The sequence below is a fragment of the Danio rerio genome, chromosome 22 (assembly GCF_049306965.1).
Source record: "Danio rerio strain Tuebingen ecotype United States chromosome 22, GRCz12tu, whole genome shotgun sequence".
Lineage (NCBI taxonomy): Eukaryota > Metazoa > Chordata > Actinopteri > Cypriniformes > Danionidae > Danio > Danio rerio.
Genome location: NC_133197.1, coordinates 27,329,424 through 27,349,792, shown reverse-complemented (window position 1 = coordinate 27,349,792; position 20,369 = coordinate 27,329,424). Strand labels below are relative to the sequence as shown.

At 36.4% G+C, this 20,369-nt stretch overlaps 2 protein-coding genes across 3 annotated transcripts in view; both read right to left on the bottom strand.

Annotated features, from left to right (window-relative positions):
* The window catches only part of adcy9 (adenylate cyclase 9), a 74,006-nt gene extending 66,967 nt beyond the window's left edge, over window positions 1–7,039 (bottom strand). For both annotated transcript variants that reach the window (XM_073937745.1, XM_003201097.7), the window contains exon 1: window positions 3,645–7,039. In XM_073937745.1, coding sequence (XP_073793846.1) covers window positions 3,645–5,409 — 1,765 coding nt within the window. In that variant the 5' untranslated portion in view covers window positions 5,410–7,039. The remainder of the gene's footprint in view (window positions 1–3,644) is intronic.
* A 4,704-nt stretch (window positions 7,040–11,743) lies between these two features.
* Window positions 11,744–20,369, bottom strand: part of wu:fc22b06 — a 29,619-nt gene continuing 20,993 nt past the window's right edge. Inside the window, exons 3-7 of the mRNA XM_073937744.1 lie at window positions 20,093–20,191; window positions 18,680–18,775; window positions 18,153–18,269; window positions 17,313–17,546; window positions 11,744–14,998 (exon numbers count right to left, since the gene is read on the bottom strand). Coding sequence (XP_073793845.1) covers window positions 14,172–14,998; window positions 17,313–17,546; window positions 18,153–18,269; window positions 18,680–18,775; window positions 20,093–20,191 — 1,373 coding nt within the window. The 3' untranslated portion in view covers window positions 11,744–14,171. The remainder of the gene's footprint in view (window positions 14,999–17,312; window positions 17,547–18,152; window positions 18,270–18,679; window positions 18,776–20,092; window positions 20,192–20,369) is intronic.

The window sequence follows — 20,369 nt, the reverse complement described above, 5'->3', positions numbered from 1 at the left end:
TTTTTACATTAAGTAATTAAGTAACGTAACTAATTACAATTTTCCAGTTGTAGTCAGTAATTTGTAATCATTACTTTTTTTAAAGTAACTTATAACTCATAGAATTTAGAGATCTTTAACTGGTGAAACTGAACAAATCAGCTTGTTCAGAAATGCTTCAATTTGTCATTTTATCTGTGAGCAGGTGCCACATCCACCAGTTTAAAAAAACAAAACAAAACAAAACAAAGAACAACATATTTTAATGAAATACAAAAGATCGAAAGGTTAACTGTTGCTTTGGAAGATAATAAGATTAAATTAGTAGTGAAAAGCTAAAGCCACGACAAGCTAATTGTTCGAGGACTTCTAGGAACAAAGACCCCCAAATCTCTAATTTAATTTGACTAATTCGCACCAGACTTTATCAGCTAGGATCCAAAGAAAACAAGCATTCTGAAACTGATAAAATCCAAAGACCTACACATCAACCATAAAGATTACACACTGAGTGGACAAAGTCTCTTTAAGTCTATCACTATGCGTTCTGAAAGAAAAAATAAAAACATAATGTGGGAGGAGATCCCAAGAGGTTCAGCTAGAGAACAACACCAGAGTTCAGATTAAGGAGAGAAGCTGTAAGAAGGACAGGGCTAAAAAAAATCTCTGCCTGCGACTGTCACAATGACTTTAAATCAACAGATCTGCTGGATGCAAACATTCACAGAGTCACTGATGTTATTGAGAAAGCAGATGCGTGACTGTGTCAAAGGGAGGCAACAATGAAAGAGCTACAAATGAACAATAATGCCTTTAAATCACACTTATGTAATGCGTTTCGTTTGAAAAATCTTTAGCCACACCTGACCTGACAATGAGGAATGATTAAAAAAAGCTATATATACTAACTCAAATAATTACAACTAATACATAAGTTACTACCAACCAACTGGTTTTGATTGCACACCAAACACAGCGTTTTTTTTAGCATTTGGCTCTGTGCGAATGTTAATTTTGGACACGTTTGGAGCCCTTTATACAGAGTTCTGAGAGGACAAGGCTAAAGACTGCAGAAAAAAAGTCAAAAATTATTATCTTTATCCTGTTTCTCTACAGTCGAGTAACTGAAGAGATTACATGAGAGAGCAATAAAAGTAGACAAGAGTTGCAGCCCTTTGTACAGAGTCCTGAGAGGGTACAACACTACAGGGTGAACAATAAAAGACTATCATCTTTCCCTATCTTCCACATCACTGCAGAAAAACGGCTAACAGCAGTCAATAAAAGAAAAACACTGAACAATATAACAGCATAACACAAGCAGAGTAACCACTGATAACATGAGCATTATTTTTATTCTGGTGAAGATTATGAAGATGTTTTGCTGCGTTCTTTAAAGAGTATGAGCTAAATATACATTCTGAACATCCATTTTTACTTTTTTTTCCTCATATAAATGATTTAGCTAATTAGAATGGAAATTAACATAGTCAATAGTGATCACTTTTGCACCCCAATGTACAGCTCTCGGAAAAAACAATTAAATTACCACTTAAAAGTTATAATTTCTCTGAAATGTGCCCATTAATGGGCAAGTGTGTTAAGTAAAAAAAAAAAAAAAACTACTAAATACCATGTACCTTTTCATTTTCAAATAGGAATATTTTCAATTAATAAAAATAAAACAATTAAATTATTTCATATATTGAGCAAAACAATATATGAACAATATAGCAAAGTTTATATGCAAAATAAAATTCCATATTAATTTTTCTAATATGTATGGTCTGGAAATTTGGAATATTTCATATTGACCTATTGTCATGGTCTGCAAATAAATGCTGTAAATAATATTCGTTTTATGCTATATATATATATATATATATATATATATATATATATATATATATATATATATATATATATATATATATATATATATATATATATATATATATATATAATATTTCATATTATTTAATATATTATATTTGAATTTTTGAAGACACACTATAAGTAATTTACATAATTAAACAGACACTAGTTAACATTCTACCCAATACACCTACCTATTAAAGGAATAGTTCACCCAAAAATGAAAACACTGTAATCATTTCCTCTAGGGCTGCACAATATTAGACAAACTAACATTGCAAAACTTTGTTTTTCTGTGATTTATATTCTAATATGAATACAACTTCACATCCTAATAGTTGAATAGTAGAAGTTTGACCTAGACTGGGATTTTGTTGGAGTACATACACATGAAATATAAAACAATTATCCAACAATATATTAAATAAACAAATTAAAGCACAGATAAAAACAACTGAATGATGATAAAAAATAAAATAAACAGCACTTTATGGTTTTGGTGGAGTTTAACAGGGCACGAGAAACTCAATAATCAAATGTAAAATAACATCACATAGAGTGTTCGTTGTATAAATAAATAAGCACACTCGTTATTTTTTATATTAGGGACGTATCATATTACATTAGGGTTAAACTTGGCAAATCCTGGTTAATTAAAATCCCAACATGACATTGCAGATCCTGCGATGTGACTATTGTGGATTTCCACATTGCAATATCGATGCTGAAATGATATATTGGGCTGCATGATATTGGAATAATCTGACGTAGTGATATTTTCTTTTTCTGAGATTTATATTGCGATATACTTATATATATATTATATATATAAATAACTATATATATAAATAACTATATATATATAAATAACTATATATATATATATATATATATATATATATATATATATATATATAAATAACTATATATATATATATATATATATATATATATATATATATATATATATATATATAAATAAATAACTATATATATATATATATATATATATATATATATATATATATACATATATATATATATATAAATAACTATATATATATATATATATATATATATATAAATAACTATATATATAAATAACTATATATATATATATATATATATATATATATATATATATATATATATATATATATATATATATATATATATATATATATATATATATATATATATAGTTTTTTTTTGCAGTCCACATAGAATCCAACATGGAAATCAATGTTTTCTTTATTGGCATTGATTGTTTTGAAATACAAATGGCATTAACATGCTTGTGTTTTTATTTCTGTAATAAATATGGCTGTCAAGCCAGGATCTTGATGGTTTATTGTGGGTATGTTGTTTACATAAAGAGAATCTGTGTTACAAGTTAAACAAAAATTCTAATAATGATATGATAACAAGACAAAAAGTAAGAAAAGCATTTTTTTTCCTATTGTGGTTATTCACTTTCTGTACCTGAATACTGTTAGGCTCCCTGGAAAACGGTCAAATAGTGTCATCCTTTGAATGGCATTCACATCATAATATTTAATCACAGAAATTTTAAATATTGCAATATCAGATTTTTACAAAATCATAAAGCCTAGTTTATAGCCACTTGATAATGAGTAAAGGGGTGATGACGAGTTTTGAGGTGAACTAACCTTTAAAAAACAAATATAAAGAAGCACCAATAACTTTGAAGTGGTCTCTTGCTAGTTTCCAGAGCTGCACACATTTTAAAAAAACAACTGACAAATCATACCTATAATCTTATGTCTTACCTTTCAGCTGATCAGTGACACTGTGCCCGACACGTTCAATCACTCGTCCATCTTCCCTCTCATAGCGGTCGTCCAGAAAACCTGCTGTGACCTCCGACAAGTGCACCTTTCCCGCTACGCCCAGCTGCTCCATGAGATTGGCTAAATTGACATCATTGGACCAGACGTCAAACTTAAAGCGCTTCATTCCCAGAATCCCGCAGAGCACAGTGCCCGTGTGCACACCGACGCGCATGTTCACAGTCTCCGACATCTCCTGGCAGAACTGCTCGATGGCCTGGATCATCCCGAGCCCCATTTCCACACAGCAGTAGGCGTGATCAGTGAGCGGTTCGGGACAGCCTGCCACACAATAATAGCAATCTCCTAGAGTGCTGATTTTTTCGCAGCTGGTCAACTCACAGAGACGGTCAAAGCGGCCGAAGAGGTCATTTAAGAGTCCCACCAGAGCATGGGCAGACTTGTTGGCACTCATTTTGGTGAATCCCACAATGTCGGCAAAGAGGATGCTCACTGGCTCCATGCGCTTCATGTTGAAGGGCCTGAAAATGATCTGTCCACGAGGGATGGAGTTCTTCTTTCGCTTGTGGCTTTTGGGGCTGGAGGAGGTTACGGCAGCTGCGGCGGCCACGGAGCACGTACCTGCGCTGTATCGTTTCCCTGAGCTCTCGCTCTCCTCGTCCCCCTGCTTCATCAGCTCATCCGCCACCGATCGGGGCATCACAGAGTGGATCATCCGCTCCTTCAGCGCCTTTTCAACCTCCAAGTCCTTCCCATGCATGATGGCCTGGCCGACTTTGAGAAAGGTACTCCGAGAGCGCACTTCAGACATTATGAAAATATGGATGCCGACGACATGTGCGCACAAGTGCAGCAGGAATTTGCCTGGGCCAAGCCAGCTAAGTGTGCCCGAAATTCCTTCCCTTGACCCTACATAACTCTCGTCCAACTGAGCAAGGTGCAACCAGCCTAACGCTTCATAGAGCACAGAATACAGCAGGCCCAGGAGCACTGAGGCATACAGAGGCAAGTGCAACACGCTGTACAGCAAGAGCAGCACCTCCATACAGAGAGAAAATGTCCCTACGGGTGATATGCAAGAAGCATTTTGATAAACAGGTAGTGGTGACTGATTGTCTGCCCTGTGGCTGTCATAATGAGCAAAGTGAGCAGTCTGAGTTTGGGGCGCCAGGGTGATGCCAAACATGATGACGGTGAGGAGGAAGGAGGTGTGGTTGTAGTATCGAGAATAAGGCTTTGTGAATGTAAACCAGAGGAGGACAAGGCACAGTATAAGAAACCCTGCTGTTGGGACAAGGAAGTTTGTAGGCTCACACCTAGAGCTGTTGATCCCGAAGTATATCCCCCATAGGAGTGCAGCGGTGGCCAGGTAGAACAGGATGTAGCGAAATCTTCTCTGCATCTGCGGGAAGCAACGCTCCCTGCATGCCTCCTCCAGGATGGAGGAGTCAAACTTGGGGTCCCAGCACTGTGCGGCAGACCTCTCGAAAAGTGGGGGCACCCTCCTCGGATTGCTCAGGTGAGTCATCACTGCTCTGGGAACACCCAACTCCCCTGAGCTACAGCTCGAGGAGATGCTGTATTTGCAGGGTTTGGAGGAACTCATGTCAGGGTGGTCAACAGATTGGTTTGGACGCACCTGTTGATTATGGCTGTCGTTTATCCGCACAGTAACTGCTCCTCCTTCACTGTCACACCAAACCTCGGTCTTATGCAGTGGCTGCTGTTGCTCTGGCAATGCCATGGCAATGAGACAACAGCTAATTATCACATATCACAAACTGTTGACAGCTCAGGGGAAGTGGCACTTGGCTTTTAAGGAGTACAAAAAACAAAGTTTGTATTTGAAAAAAGTCCAGCGTGAACCAAACTCTAAGTGCATTCACGATATGAAGATGGACTGTCCTGGACTCCTGAGCAGTTCCTTATCCGTGCTGGGATTACGTCAGCAGGACTCGGATTCCATTATATTTCTATGGCTCAGTGGCGCGTGAACGCGCATGTGTGTACTTTTGCTCCGTCCGCGCGACTGACGCACTGTCACTTTCTTGATCCTCCTTTTTCAACCACATCGTTTTAAAATTCCCCTTTCACACCACAACACTAACTACGCATAATTTAAATTTAGAAAATGATTTACAAATGGTATTAAAATAAGTTTTAAGTTAGTTTTAATCAATCAAGTCAACGCTGTCTCTCAAACACCCTCTCCAATGCTCAACAATATTTGAATTTAATTTCCCTTTCCAAATGATATGCAAACATAACACAAATGTACATTTCATATTTCAAAAACGCCAGATTTGACATTTCTTGTACTATCAACTTCGGTCTAATGCCAATTTTAAGTCGAAAAAATTCCAAATGCTATTAGTTGCTGTTTGTCAACAGTGTTAGCTGTTAACGGGCGCCACTTTCTGAGAGAAAACTTCTTTTAAATGCGCCACGTTTCCCTTTAAAGAATCAAAAACATAACAAAAAAGTTGCAAAACATCTCTAACAACATTCTCCCTTGGGTTCTGGCACCATAATGGTCCTCACAAAAGTGAACGCCTGACAGAAAGACGCTGCAGTTGCCTGTGTTTTCCGTCAAAACTCGGAGCAGAACTCGCTACTTCTGCCCCAGACGAGGGTCAGAAGATGGCCTATTCCCATAGAGGAGCCCCGTCCTTTCCTGAACACCCACTCCGGATGTCAACTGTGAATATTCCAGCTTTCAAAGCGCTTTAAAACACTTCCAGGCTCAAGTCGACGTCGTGACACCTCCAGATGACATCAGCGCGAGGGCGAAGCGCGCCTGTGCATATCTGCCAGCTCCAGAAGACCAATAATACTCAAGATTTCAACTTCCAAGAAGAACTAAACACTGATGACACCGAGGCGCTCACACAAGCAGAAGAGTGCTGAGGGAAAGTACACTCTTGGTTCTGTGCAATCCTTTTTAAAGCCAGTCCCTCAGAAGGAATCTCATATAAAGTGTTGGAAATGAGGACGAAAGTTTTCTTCTTCTTCCCCAGGCCTCAAGTCGTTTAATCGGGCTGGCTGGTTAACATTGCTGGAGTTCAGAGCAAGACTGACATCTCACATTGCTTCAAATCCCACGCCAGTATTATTATCCGCCTCTTTAATCTCCACTTTGTCTGTTTAGCATTCCTCTGAAACTCTTTTTTTCCCTCCGTGGGCAAAGCTCATGCCAGGCGAGTGCACTGCCGCCGTCCTCTTCCGTCCGCTCTCGGTTCTCCTCCCCGTCTGCTGGATCCTGTGTGGCGGCTCGGGCTGGAGTTGAACCCCGCTGGCTGGCTCTTTTACCCCGGCGCTGCGTTCACGAGCTCCGCCACCACCATGTTCTGGGCGCACTCGGGGAAGATGGTTGTGGGCGTGCGGCGGGTGGACAACTTGACTACACTACAGTGTTGAAATACAGGGGAGGGGGCAAGTCGCGGGGGAGCGCGCACGCAGGGCTCTTTAACGGCGGCGCGCACGCATGAGAACGGCTCGAATTTGAAGACTTCTGGGCAAGGAGCCCGTGTGATGTCACGAGAAGGAGAAAGTACGTTGAAGTGTGTAATTGAGGTAATATTTATTTATTTGAGTCTAGATTAACTGCAAACTGAACTCCAGGTGTTCCTTGAGTTGTTCAGTGACGTAGAAGTAAATCAGTGAGTCAAAACGCGTGTGAGTATGTATGTATGTATGTATGTATGTATGTATGTATGTATGTATGTGTGTTGAACCAGTTATTTGAGAGTAGCTATTCATTCATTCATTCATTTTCTTTTGAGCTTAGTTCCTTTTTTTAATCTGTGGTCACCACAGTGGAATGAACCACCAACTTATTCAGCAAATGCTTTACACAGCAGATGCCCTTCCAGCTGCAACCCATCACTGGGAAACATCCATACACACTCATTCACACGATTTAGCTCACCCAATTGACATATACCATGTCTTTGGACTTGTGGGGGAAACCGGAGCACCCGGAGGAAACCCACGCGAACACAGGGAGAACATGCAAACTCCATACAGAAATGCCAACTGACCCGACCAGGATTCGAGCCACAGACAATCTTGCTGTGAGAAAATTGTGCTGTTCACTGCACCACCATGCTGCCTGAGAGTAGCTTATGGTCATTTATTTATTTACTCTGATTTTACTTTAAGATTTGCTCTGGCCATATTTAGAAAATAATTCATTATTGTTTGTAAGGCAATCTCCTGTGAGATTTGTAAGCGTTTTAGAAATAATACTTATTTGTAGACTTCTGTAGGTCCCCTAGACCTGATTCTACTGTTGTTGGATCCATTTGTTTCTCCACTAAAAAATCCAATAATAAAATCAGGTCTTAATTTTTAGATCTCCTCATCTCATATCCCTCTTCTATTTCTTATTGGAACAATCTTTTTGATGATTAAATGGCCGTATGTTTGGTCACTCTGCCTGAATAAAAAATAAAATAAAACTAAAGAAATATCTTTAAAATTATTCACAGATTTTATCCAGGTACACAATTTTTACAGAAATTCAAAAGTGACATTGACGTGTCTTGCCCTTTTTTTTGAGACTTCTACTGAGTCTGTTGCTCACTTATTGTTGGGAATGTCCCTTTGTTAAATCGTTCTGGTCTGATGTGAATCCTCTAATCCTCCAACAGGTTTGTGGTGATTTTCTTTAAGCTATAAACATTTTTTTTGAGGTTTTACATGAAAGAAAAACAATTCCTTAATTCAGGTTTTTGTATAAACCTCATATTATTTATTGAAAAAGTTTATTTTATACGTAAATGTAAATCTACTCAACGACACGTAAAACAAATGAAAACCATTACAGAGTCTGATAACAAGAAAGCAGTTAAAACTTCTAAAACATGCTTTATTTAATATCTGCATTAATTTGTATTATTTTTTTCATGTGCACTTTATTTAATTTTTGTTTATTATTGTGCGATGCAATGGCACAGTTGGTAGTGCTGTCGCCTCACAGCAAGAAGGTCGCTGGTTTGAGCCACGGCTGGGTCAATTGCCGTTACTGTGTGGACTTTGCATGTTCTCCCTGCGTTTGCGTAGGTTTCCTCCATGTTCATAGTTTATGTGTGTGAATGAGTGTGTATGGATGTTTCCCAGAGATGGGTTGCAGCTGGAAGGGCATCGGCTGCGTAAAACATGTGTGAGATAAGTTAGTGGTTCATTCCGCTGTGCCGACCCCGGATTAATAAAGGGAATTTCTTCTTTTTTCTTTCTAATTGTCTTTCTTTAGCTTTATCATTATTACATTTCTGGGCGACGTGGTGATTCAGTGGGTAGCATGTTCACCTCAAAGCAAGAAGATCGCTGATTCGAGCCTCGACTGGGTCCGTTAGCATTTCTGTGTGGGGTTTGCATGTTCTCCCCGTGTTCGCATTGGCTTCCTCCGGGTGCTCCGGTTTCCCCCACAAGCCCAAAGACATGTGGTAGTGGTAGAACTGGGTAGGCTAAATTGTCCGTAGTGTATGTGTGTGAATGAGTGTGTATGGATGTTTCCCAGACCTGGGTTGCAGCTGGAAGGGCATCTGCTGCATAAAAAACATATGGTAAATGAGTTGGCAGTTCATTCCGCTGTGGCGACCCCAGATTAATAAAGGGACTAAGTCGAAAAGAAAATAATAAGAATAAGAATAAATGAATTATTAAATTTCTTTAAAATTGCACTATACTTTATTGCTCTATACTGTTTGTATTTTTATCTATTGCAATTATAATTCTTTTATACCAAAAATATTTCATCCAAGAATAATATTAAAGTATGCAATAAGTAAATATTAAGTAAATGTCATGTTCCATAAAGATATTTTGTAGAATATCTACTGTAAATATGTCAAACTTCAAACGTGTATTGCTAAGCACTTCATTTAGGCTAATTTAAAAGCAATTTTCTTAGTATTTGCTTTTTTTATTGTATTTTGATTGCAGGTTTTCAATTAGTTGTAAGTTAAATGCTGTCCTATGCTAACATCATTAGAAATTACTTATAAATCTCAATTTTAAAAAAGTGACACTGGTTTTGTGATTCAGGGTCACAAATGCATTAAGTATGTACCTTTATTTTTTATTGTATTCTTTTCAGAATATGGGATTTCATTTATTTGTGTATATATTTTTGCAGAAATTATCAAAAATAAGCATCTACAAAAATAAATAAATATACAGCTATGGAAAGAAAGAAGACGGCCACATAAAAATACTTTCTTGATTTACTGTATTATGTATGATTAGGTAAAAGTAAAATGTTAATATTTGTTTTATTCCATAAAAATTTGATATTTCTTTAAAATGTCACATACAAATATTGTCATTTAGAGCAATTATATATATATATATATATATATATATATATATATATATATATATATATATATATATATATATATATATATATATATATATATATATATATATATTTATATTTTATATATATTTTTTCTTCTGGAGAAAGTCTCATTTGTTTTATTTCGGCAAGAATAAAAGCAGTTTTAAAAATTTTTAAAGCCATTTTTGGGACAAAATTATTAGCCTCTTTAAGCTAATTTTTTTGATAGTCTACAGAACAAACCATCGTTATACAATAACTTGCCTAATTACCCTAACCTGCCTAGTTAACCTAATTAACCTAGTTAAGCCTTTAAATGTCACTTATATGTTATGTATAGAAGTGTCATATATATATATATATATATATATATAGTTACAGTTAGAAATATTTTCTTTTGTTTTTTGTAAAGAAAATTATTCTGTTAATCAAGTCGCCATTTATTAAATGTAAAATAATTGTTAAATATTTATTACAATTTTAAATATATATATATATATATATATATATTTTGGGTTCTTATATGTTAAAACATTAAGTTGTTTTAACATATAAGAACCCAAAATATATATATTAAAATATATATATATATATATATATATATATATATATATATATATATATATATATATATATATATATATATATATATATATATATGTATATATATATATATATATATTTTGGGTTCTTATATGTTAAAACATTAAGTTGTGTTGTCTAAAATGAATATAAACATATCTGCAAACGTTGCACTGTTTTATTGTTCTATGCAAGAAAAATGTAAATTACAAACCATTTATTTTAATTTTGGAAGAAATGTCATCAGTAGTTTAGAGAATAAAACTTAACTTACACATTAAATTGAACATGATGCCTGCACTATTTTTAAATGTGTGAATCCAGTTTATTATGTGAGAACAGACCCTGTTTTCTTCAGGGCTATTCAGTTATTAATAATTAGCTTTATTACATAACAACATAAGTACAGTATGATTGGTATGTTCCCGTTCAGGTAAACCCAATCGTGCATTTATGTTTGTATCTTCCATCACCTAGGAACATACCTAAGATTCTGGGTGCGTCTTGACCTTTGATCTATCAGATAAGTACCATCCAAGCGATAATAATCATCCCATGCTTCTTGTGTCAGACATTCATCATGTCCACTTTCTAAGACGTGTTGTGTTGTGTCAGCCGGGAAGTTTATGACACAAATATGTGTTCAAGAATTTGGCCAACAACAGCTCGTGGAGTAGTCATGCATGAAAGCATTTAACTCTCAGTGGCCGCTTGTGGTCTCTGACTCAAAAAACACAGCTGCAGATTAACTAAAACAAACAAGTGTGTATAACTAGCAGTGCGAATCTCAATGAAACCCTTATCAGATGTATACTCAGGCTACTGCTTTACTGCAGATTACTTCAGTTCTTGGAATCATAAAAACTTTGAGAGGTGAGGATAGCTCTATAAAATGTTTTACACAAATTGCTACTCGTGAAATTGCATTTTTATGTAGATAAACGCATGTATTGCAGCTATCAATATAGATAAACGGGTAAATTATATAACATCACTTTTATATGAGACCAAAGGTGCCTTCATCGAACTGTGATCAGTAGTTTTATTGCAGTGAGTTTAATGATATACGACGCCATCTTGTGGACATCTCGTGTTCTACTACAACATGTCGAAATGAAATCAAGCAAAACCATAGCTTGTCGAACAATCCATCCACTTATTTCAACATTTTATTGACTTAAATATCCATTTCAAAGTTTCATTTCTATATTGTGTAAAGTAGCAGCCACAAAAATGAAGAAATATTAACGTCACCACAGTTTTACCATGCAGTAATGTGGGCAAACAAACAAGTAACACTAGGAATTCTCGTTTTACCATGAAAACTCATATACCAGTAAGTTGTACAAAGGAACGTGATCAGTATGTACAAGTGGAACTGAAGTATTGAAGTCTTTCTAACACATATTCACACTTTTAAAATGACATTCAGAAATAAATAAGATCAAGTAATTATTTATTTTGAACATTGTATAAATAGTATATATTGCAAAGTTAATTAAATTAAAAGAAGAAAGAAAAAAGTGGGCTACTTAGGATATGTTTACATGTCACTTACTGCAGTTAAAAAGTCCTCAATGACTTTTTGAGGGCTTAAACATTTTTTAAAATGTTACTATAATCATCTTAACTACAAACGTATGTGATTTAGTGAAAATGCTGCTGCCCAGGACAAATTTGTCAGTGCAGTTTTTGTTTATAAAGTGACGTCGCCACCTACTGAACTCGCTTGCATATTACAGCATTGTTAGTATTTTTATGGATCCATGTAAACGATCATTTTGTCAAGTTGTCTGTATGCAAAACATTTCAAAAAGCAAAGCAAAAACTACATGTAAACATACCGTGATTATCTCTGTTTTAAATGAAAACGCTACTTTTTTAAAGGCTTTTACAACTTCTCTAGAGTTAAACAGTGATGCAATTTTGCAGGTCAGAGTTCACCAGATTGAACTTTGCAACGCAGCGAACTGCGAAACTTGTCGGACGAGCTTGCATTTCCGGTATGACACATTCGCATGCATATGAATTGAAGTCTTAAGGGAGAAAAGTTCAGTGTGACCGCAGCTTAAGGTAGAAAATTAAAAGTTGCTTGATTTTCAGGCTTCATGTAATAACATTGTGCCTGTTGCAGCCATTCCTTGATTATTACACAAGAATAAGAGTATAGTTCCAAGCCATATTAGCCTAGAAAATAGCATCTTTTCATGTTCCGTCAGTCTTAGTACACGATGTAACTACAGAAGAGTCTAGCTTTTAGTAGGAAAATAATCAAAACTCTTTTTTTTTTTTTTTTTTTTGAGCAACATGCTAATGGTTTAATCTGATTCATTGATCTTTGCTAAGCTAAGCTAAAAGTGCTCCAGCCAGATCTGGAGATTAAAAAATGGTAACACTCAACCTGTGGAGCTTATTTACAAAAACACTGTATTGTTTTTTCACTTGTTTTATACAGAGAGGGCTTAAACTTTTTAAAATAGTAGCTTAATCATCTAAACTACAAAAAAAAAATCGATTTTGTAAAGACGCTGTTGTCCAGGACAAATTTATAAATGCAAGTACTGTTTTTTTATAAAGTGACGTTGCCACCTACTGACCTCGCTTGCATATTACAGCATTGTTAGTATTTTTAATTTTCTTTTGTTTGTATTTTTGTCAAGTTGTCTGTATGCAAAACATTTCGAAGAATAGCTAAAACTTCAGTTGGCACTTTGTTGTCATGTAAACATACCCTAATTATCTGTTTTGTAGGAAAACTCCACTTTAGTTTTTTGAAAAAAGGCTTTTACAACTCTAGAGTTAAACAGTTGAGTTTTACCATTTTTGAATCCATTCAGCTGATTTCCAGGTCTGGCAGGATCACTTTTAGCTTAGCTTAGCATAGACCACTGACTTAGATTAGACATGTAGCGTCTGGTTCAAAAATGTGGAAAGAGTTTCAATAATTTTCTTATTTTAATCTTGACTCTTCTGTATTTATATTGTGTACTAAGAGTAAGACTTATGGAAAATTAAAAGTTGCTTGATTTTCAGTCTCCATGTAATAACATTGTGCATTCTGCAGCCAGGGTATGGAAGCAAAATTCCTTGATAATTACACCAGAATAAGAGTATAGTTCCTAGTTATATTAGCTTAGTATTACGTCACACACCCCTCCCCCTTTTTTTTAGATCTGTCACGCACCTCCCACAAATCAACAATGTCCCACCCAGAAATAACTTTTCTTAAATTGGCATGTCTGAACTTTTCATGTCTCGTCAGTCTTAGTACATGATGTAACTACAGAAGACATTTTAAGCAACATGCTAATATTTTAATCTGATTCAATGATCTATGCTAATTTTAGCTAATCTAAGATAAAAGTGCTCTTGCCAGACATGGAGATCGGCTAATTAGATTAAAAAATGGTAAAACTTGACTGTTGGAGCCTATTTACAAAAAGGTGGAGTGTTCCTTCATAGAGTCATACAGATTGTTAAAAGTCTCTGAACCTTTCTTTTTTCATTCATGAGCTCATAATTCATTCTTTAATGTCCTCAAACTGACTGACTGTAGAAAATAAACCTTTTAGTGGTTACTTCTACTGTCTCCGCCAACGGTTTTGGGGTTTCTCTTTGGTTTCTGCAGTTGCCTCTGTCTTGGCTTCTTTTTTCTCTGTCTTGGCTTCTCTTTTCTCTGCTAAATTGCTGAGCAGTGCGGGCAGATCATCAGTGATGGCCTTCTCAATCTTCTCGATCAAGCATCCGCCTGACCAGCTGCAGTATGAGGACAGGAGCTTAAAGCCGCTTGGAGGATTGACTCCAAAGAAGTCCCGGTACGCCTCTGGTTCAGGCAGATCAAACTTACTCACGTTGGTCTTGGCCAGGATAGATTTGAAGATGTAGAACTTGTCCGGATCACTGACAATATCCTGGAAAACCTCATGTGGGTCGCTAAACCAGCCTAATTTCTCATAGTACGTCTGCAGGTATCGGTCGACCAAGAGAGCATGAATGCGCACTCGGATGCCGTGCTGGCGAATAAAGGCAATTTTGTTTTCCAGTTGGTTCTCAATGACCTGATTTAGGTCCTCCAGAAGAGAGATTTCTTCACGTTGGAACAGGTCTCTGTTGGTGTCTTGAGCGTAATCCTGCTGCCAAAAGGAGCTTACGTAGACGCGTGGCGGTTCGGTCACATTAATCAGGGGTGCCATGCTCCAAAAGAGGGCGCCATACACGCGCATTAAGTCCTGGGTTGCCAGACTGTCAGCTTTGTTGAGAATGATACGGATCTGTGATTCGCGTCCCTTCATCTGTCTGAACAGCATTTCAAGTTCTAATCCAACATCCAGTTTAGTTGGGTCAAACACCAGGAAGATGAGGTCAGCGCGGTCGATGAACCACTGGCACACTTCACCATAGGGGTAACCTGAAAGACAACAGCGGAGTTTGTAAATAAGTACCAAGACAGATCGATCGACCTACCTACCTACCTACCTACCTACCTACCTACCTACCTACCTACCTACCTACCTACCTACAACAGTTATTTCTGGTTCTTGAATCTGATTGGCTGATAACCATGCGATATTCCAGTAATAACAGCACTCATAAAGCCTCCTCACCCTTCTGTATTACTCCACCCACATAGAGTGACAGCATATCAATAAATTCATTACAGTTTGACAAATATTGGACAACAGTGTAATTGTAAGGCTTTTTAGGGGAGAATGTAGCTTTTAGATTGCAACTATACAGTCTATTTTATAAGGATAGTGCCTATTTTAAATGCTTATTTATTATTTAGGAGATACAGCACGTCAGCATCCATTAGCCTGTCATGCTGAGCAAAGCAAAGACTTCCGCCACAAGATTGCAACAGAGACCACATAATAAGCCCTTAGATGAGGAAAACTGATCAAATTATTTTTAAACTGGTAATGCCTAGTTCAGACTGTGTGATTTTAGCCCCGATTTTGGCTCGCCGACAGGTTTTGAGAAATCGCCGACAAATGCCTGAAATCTCAGGCAAACCGGTGCGTGTGAACGTGAGTGACAATCACACTGTATGAACTATCAAAGACGCGATCTGAGAGAATCGCCGATGAGTCGCCAATGCCTGTGAGATATTTGGCGTGCTAAATATCTGGAGCTGTCGGCGATTCAAATCATGCTATGTGAAATGAGTTTAAGCCACTGGTAAGTCAATCTCTCTTTTTTTTGTATGTTGTAGTGTTGTATTTATACCATAGTCTGGCAGTCTTTCTGTTAGTGTTTGCTTTGCTTTGGCTTTTTCGGGGTAAATTATTGTGATATCCCGATTGCAACAGAGAAATACTGGGAAATCTCTGTAGACTGTTGGCATTTTATGCCTTGCAGCCGTATAAACTTGTGAGCAATGTGAGCAAAATCCCCTGTTTTGTCCTCACTTGAGACATTACGCTAGAGAATTATTTAAATACTAGCTCTAAAGTGACGTGTGTGAATTAGCAATAGTTTCTGCGGTTCTGACATCAGCTGCAGATGTGAATGAATGGCGGAAGAAAGTAGTTTCTCTTCCAAAAGGTTTTTAGACTTTCAGTGTTTGATTGTCTTTTTTATATATATACGATTATGGCGTTGTATATTGTTGTATAAACGCAATATTACACTCGTAGCAGTGTGATGTGGATGTACATCGTCACTGGTGAGACACTAACGGTACGTTCACACCGAAAGCGGCGAGAGCGTCCAAGGTCGCTCTGGCCGCCCTGGCGACAACGCTCTATGCCTTCAGCTCCTGCGGCGAGAGCGTCAAAACTCGCTACATTGATCTCATATTTAAAGGAGCCGTTGCAGCATATCAGTTACATTCCTGCATAAAACATGTTTCTAGCGTGAAAATGTTGCGCACTTCTTATCAAATTCATACAACAATGGAAGATCAAGTTGCGTGTGGTGCGGCTTTGCTCTATTTATCCAATATGTGTCCATATGTCTGAAATATCCTAAAGCAGCAGTACTGTTTTGTACTGTCACATCGCGTGAGATTCCCGCTTTTTTAAGATAAATTTATATAACATTAATGAACATCAGTAACTCGCCAGCAACTTATTTAATGTATGTTCCTGTAGGAAAAAATTGTAAATAATTGGAAATCCGGCGACCGCAATAATCAAACCCTTGGGAACAACTGTGGTCGGAACCAAAGTTCACAGGTCTGTGTTCTCTGAACTGCTATCAAGCGATGGACGTCTTCATTCTGATTGCTTGCCGCCAAACGCGTCATAGCTCATTACCATAAAGTTGACTTCATTTCAACTCTCTTCGACGATCACGCCGGCAAAGACGCGTCGCGCTGCTCCTCGCCGCTTATCGCCGCCGGCTCTCATTGAAAATGAATGACTTCCGGCTACATTGACGCTCTCGCCGCTTTCGGTGTGAACGTACGGTAAGGCACTCTGCCTTCAGCCTCATGCAAATGCATGCCTACTACCAGTGCTGATGAACAGCCATACCACACTGCTATAACTAGACGTATCAAACTTTATTAAAACTGATTCTTTTTGAAAACTGCATGTTCAATGGATTCCAAAATGGAGTCTTACATCAAGTATTTAGTCCTTAAATGTACTTAAGAACTATAAAGTACCAAAAAATGCACTTCTAACAAGCAAATTTTACAATATTCAATTAATATGCAGAAGTGCATGCTGTGCCTTTTCATGTGCATCAATCTGTTTATCAATCTGTTCTTTTCTCACCTCTCTCCTGTTGTTTGCGGTTCTCAATGATTCCAGGCGTGTCCACAAAAGTCACCCGCTCAAGAAGTTTGTGCGGCATCTCAATTCCCACCAGCTTTTCCAGGAACCCCTGACCAAACTTCTCCAGCGCTGTGAAAGATCGGGAGCCATCAGCAGCCATCACAATGCCCTCAACAGTGCGAAGCTTCTTACCATGCATTAGCACAGTATATTCAGAAGTTGTGGGTTCAGCTCCTGAAAAAAAAAAAAACATATGACAGTGTGATAAATAAACAGGAAATGTATACCCTCTTTACTGGGTACGCTTTGCCAGTAATAGTTTGTATCCACTTTTGCGTTCAGAACTTTCTTAAAGGTTTTAAAGCAGGGGTGTCCAAACTTGGAAGGCCGGTGTCCTGCATAGATTAATTCCAACTTCCTTCCTGCCTGGAAGTTTCTAGTATACCTAGAGCTTGATTAGCTGGTTCAGGTGTGTCTAATTGGGGTTGGACACTGGCCCTCCAGGACTGAGTTTAGACACCCCTGTTCTGTAGTATGAAAATCTGTATATAGCTAGTCATAGTTGACTTATAAGAGTTAAGTACATGGTAATGTGGTGTTTAAACAATGCCTTGTTTGTCTTTCTATCATTTAAACAAGGTAATTTATCCTCTGACCTCTGGAATCAACAAGAAACTGGATGTTTTCACTTTTTAGACCAGTCTCTGTACATCCTAGAGATAATTGTGTGTAAAAAAATCCCATATTCAGAAATACTCCGACCAGTCCTTCTGGCACCAACAACCAGGTACCTAAATCACCTTTCTGCGTTTCGAACAAGCTATTGAATTTGTGTATTACCAGTATAAAGCTGTTGTGAAGATTCTTCAAGACCCAGAAGGTAATTGATCATGGAAGACTTGCCAACACTCCAAGGACCCAAAAACAGGACCATGGGCTTAGAGGTGATCTCAGCATCTGAACAATATAAAGAAAGCAGACAGATTCAGTCAGGATAGGGGTTCGTTAAAAGGAATAGTTCATCCAAAAATACATTATGCCACCAATACCTCATCTATTACTTGTCCAAAACCTGTTTGAACAAAGTAAGATATTTTTAAAAATGCTTATAGTGGCCACCCACTGACTTTAATTCTATTTCTTTCCAACTATGGATATTGATGGGTGCCAGATACCAGCATTCTTCAAAATATCTTCTTGTGTGTTCAATAGAAGAAAGAAACTCATAAAAGGTTTAAAACCCACACAAGAGAGAATAAATGATGAGTTAATATTCACTTTTGAGTGAACTATCCCTTTGAGATGGTATTTTTCTGTCTAGAAATGATGTTGAATACAAAATAAATCCATTATCAAAAGATGTTCACCTGACACTTCGTGCTGCCTGAGCTCATTGTATTTGTAGGCCTTCTCCAAGGGTTTGATTGCAGTGTTGTAGACCTCCTGGAGTTTCTTCAAAGCATCTGCAAGAGTTGATGACATTACAACAGGAAGGTACATGCAACAAATACAAAAATACATTTTCTCTTTCTGGATCTGATGTTTCACAGTTCATTAATTGATTCTGTTACTTCAGGCTAAACTAAAAATGTAAAGTTCGCAGACAAACCTTATGTTGGCTTGAGAAAGCCTAGCCTGAAAGTTTGAAGTAGTTTTAAATTTTTAGTAATGAAAGTAGTTTTTAAGCTTGAAACAGTTGGCATAGATAGAGAAGTACATATAGGTTAGCATGTTTCTAGTATGAATATTATATTAGTAAGGATTGGTATGTCGTTAGTATGTTTCAACTGTTATTAGAACGTTATTATGTTTCTAGTATGGATTGGTATATCGATAGTATTTTTCTACTATGATTTGTAGGTTAGTATGTTTGTAGTATGGATTGATATGTCATTAGTACGGTATATTTCAACTATGATTAGTGCATTAGTATGTTTCTCGTATGGATTAGTATATTGTTAAAATGGATTGGTATGTTGTTAGAATGTTTCTAGTATGGATTGGTATATTGTTAGTATACTAATACACACACACACACACACACACATATATATATATGTATATACATATATATATATATATATATATATATATATATATATATATATATATATATATATATATATATATATATACATATATATATATATACATATATATATACATATATATATATATTTATATATATACATATATATATATATATACATATATATACATATATATATATATACATATACACACACATATATATATATATATATATATATATATATATATATATATATATATATATATATATATATATATATATATATATACACACACACCACACACACACACACATGTACACATGCAGTTTGTATATAGTATTTGTACATGCAACACTGCAACACATACAAAAATACACTTTCTTTTTCTGGATCTGTTGTTTCACAGTTTACTAATAATTCTGCTACTTCAGCCTAAGTTACCTATTTATCATTTTTGAAAAATTTGTGTTAGCTAGCAAACGACTTTGCTAATTTTTAACATCATTGTTATCTTTTTTTTCTTTTTTTTTAGCTTTACTATTACTTCCAATATTTTAATTGCGTATGATTTAGCTTTCTGTGCTGTAGGTTTTACCAAAACAGTGAGCACACAGACAATTGTTTTGGTCAATCTAATATGACTGTAGATATACTTGATATAACTGGCCTGTTATTGTGCATATAGCTGAGCTAGAGAAGCTTATTTAAAATCCTTTTTTTTTTTTTCATTTTGATTATATGACTCACCAACATATTCTCGTGAAGGTTCAGCTGTTGCCAGACGCAGCGTCTCTTCAATGTGAGAGCGATCTCTTGTGACAGGACCTGAGGGGGCGTTTTTCTCCACTGCCAGAAAAAAATAGCAAAGTTGGCATTAGACATCAATCTCATATCACAACTTTTTCTTTACCTATGACACCCCAGAAAACAAGCTTGTTACTGTTTTGCATTTTCAATTTATTTCTAGATACATATATCTATTTTACAAATATTTGTTTCCTATTTGTTTCTTACATTCATTTCA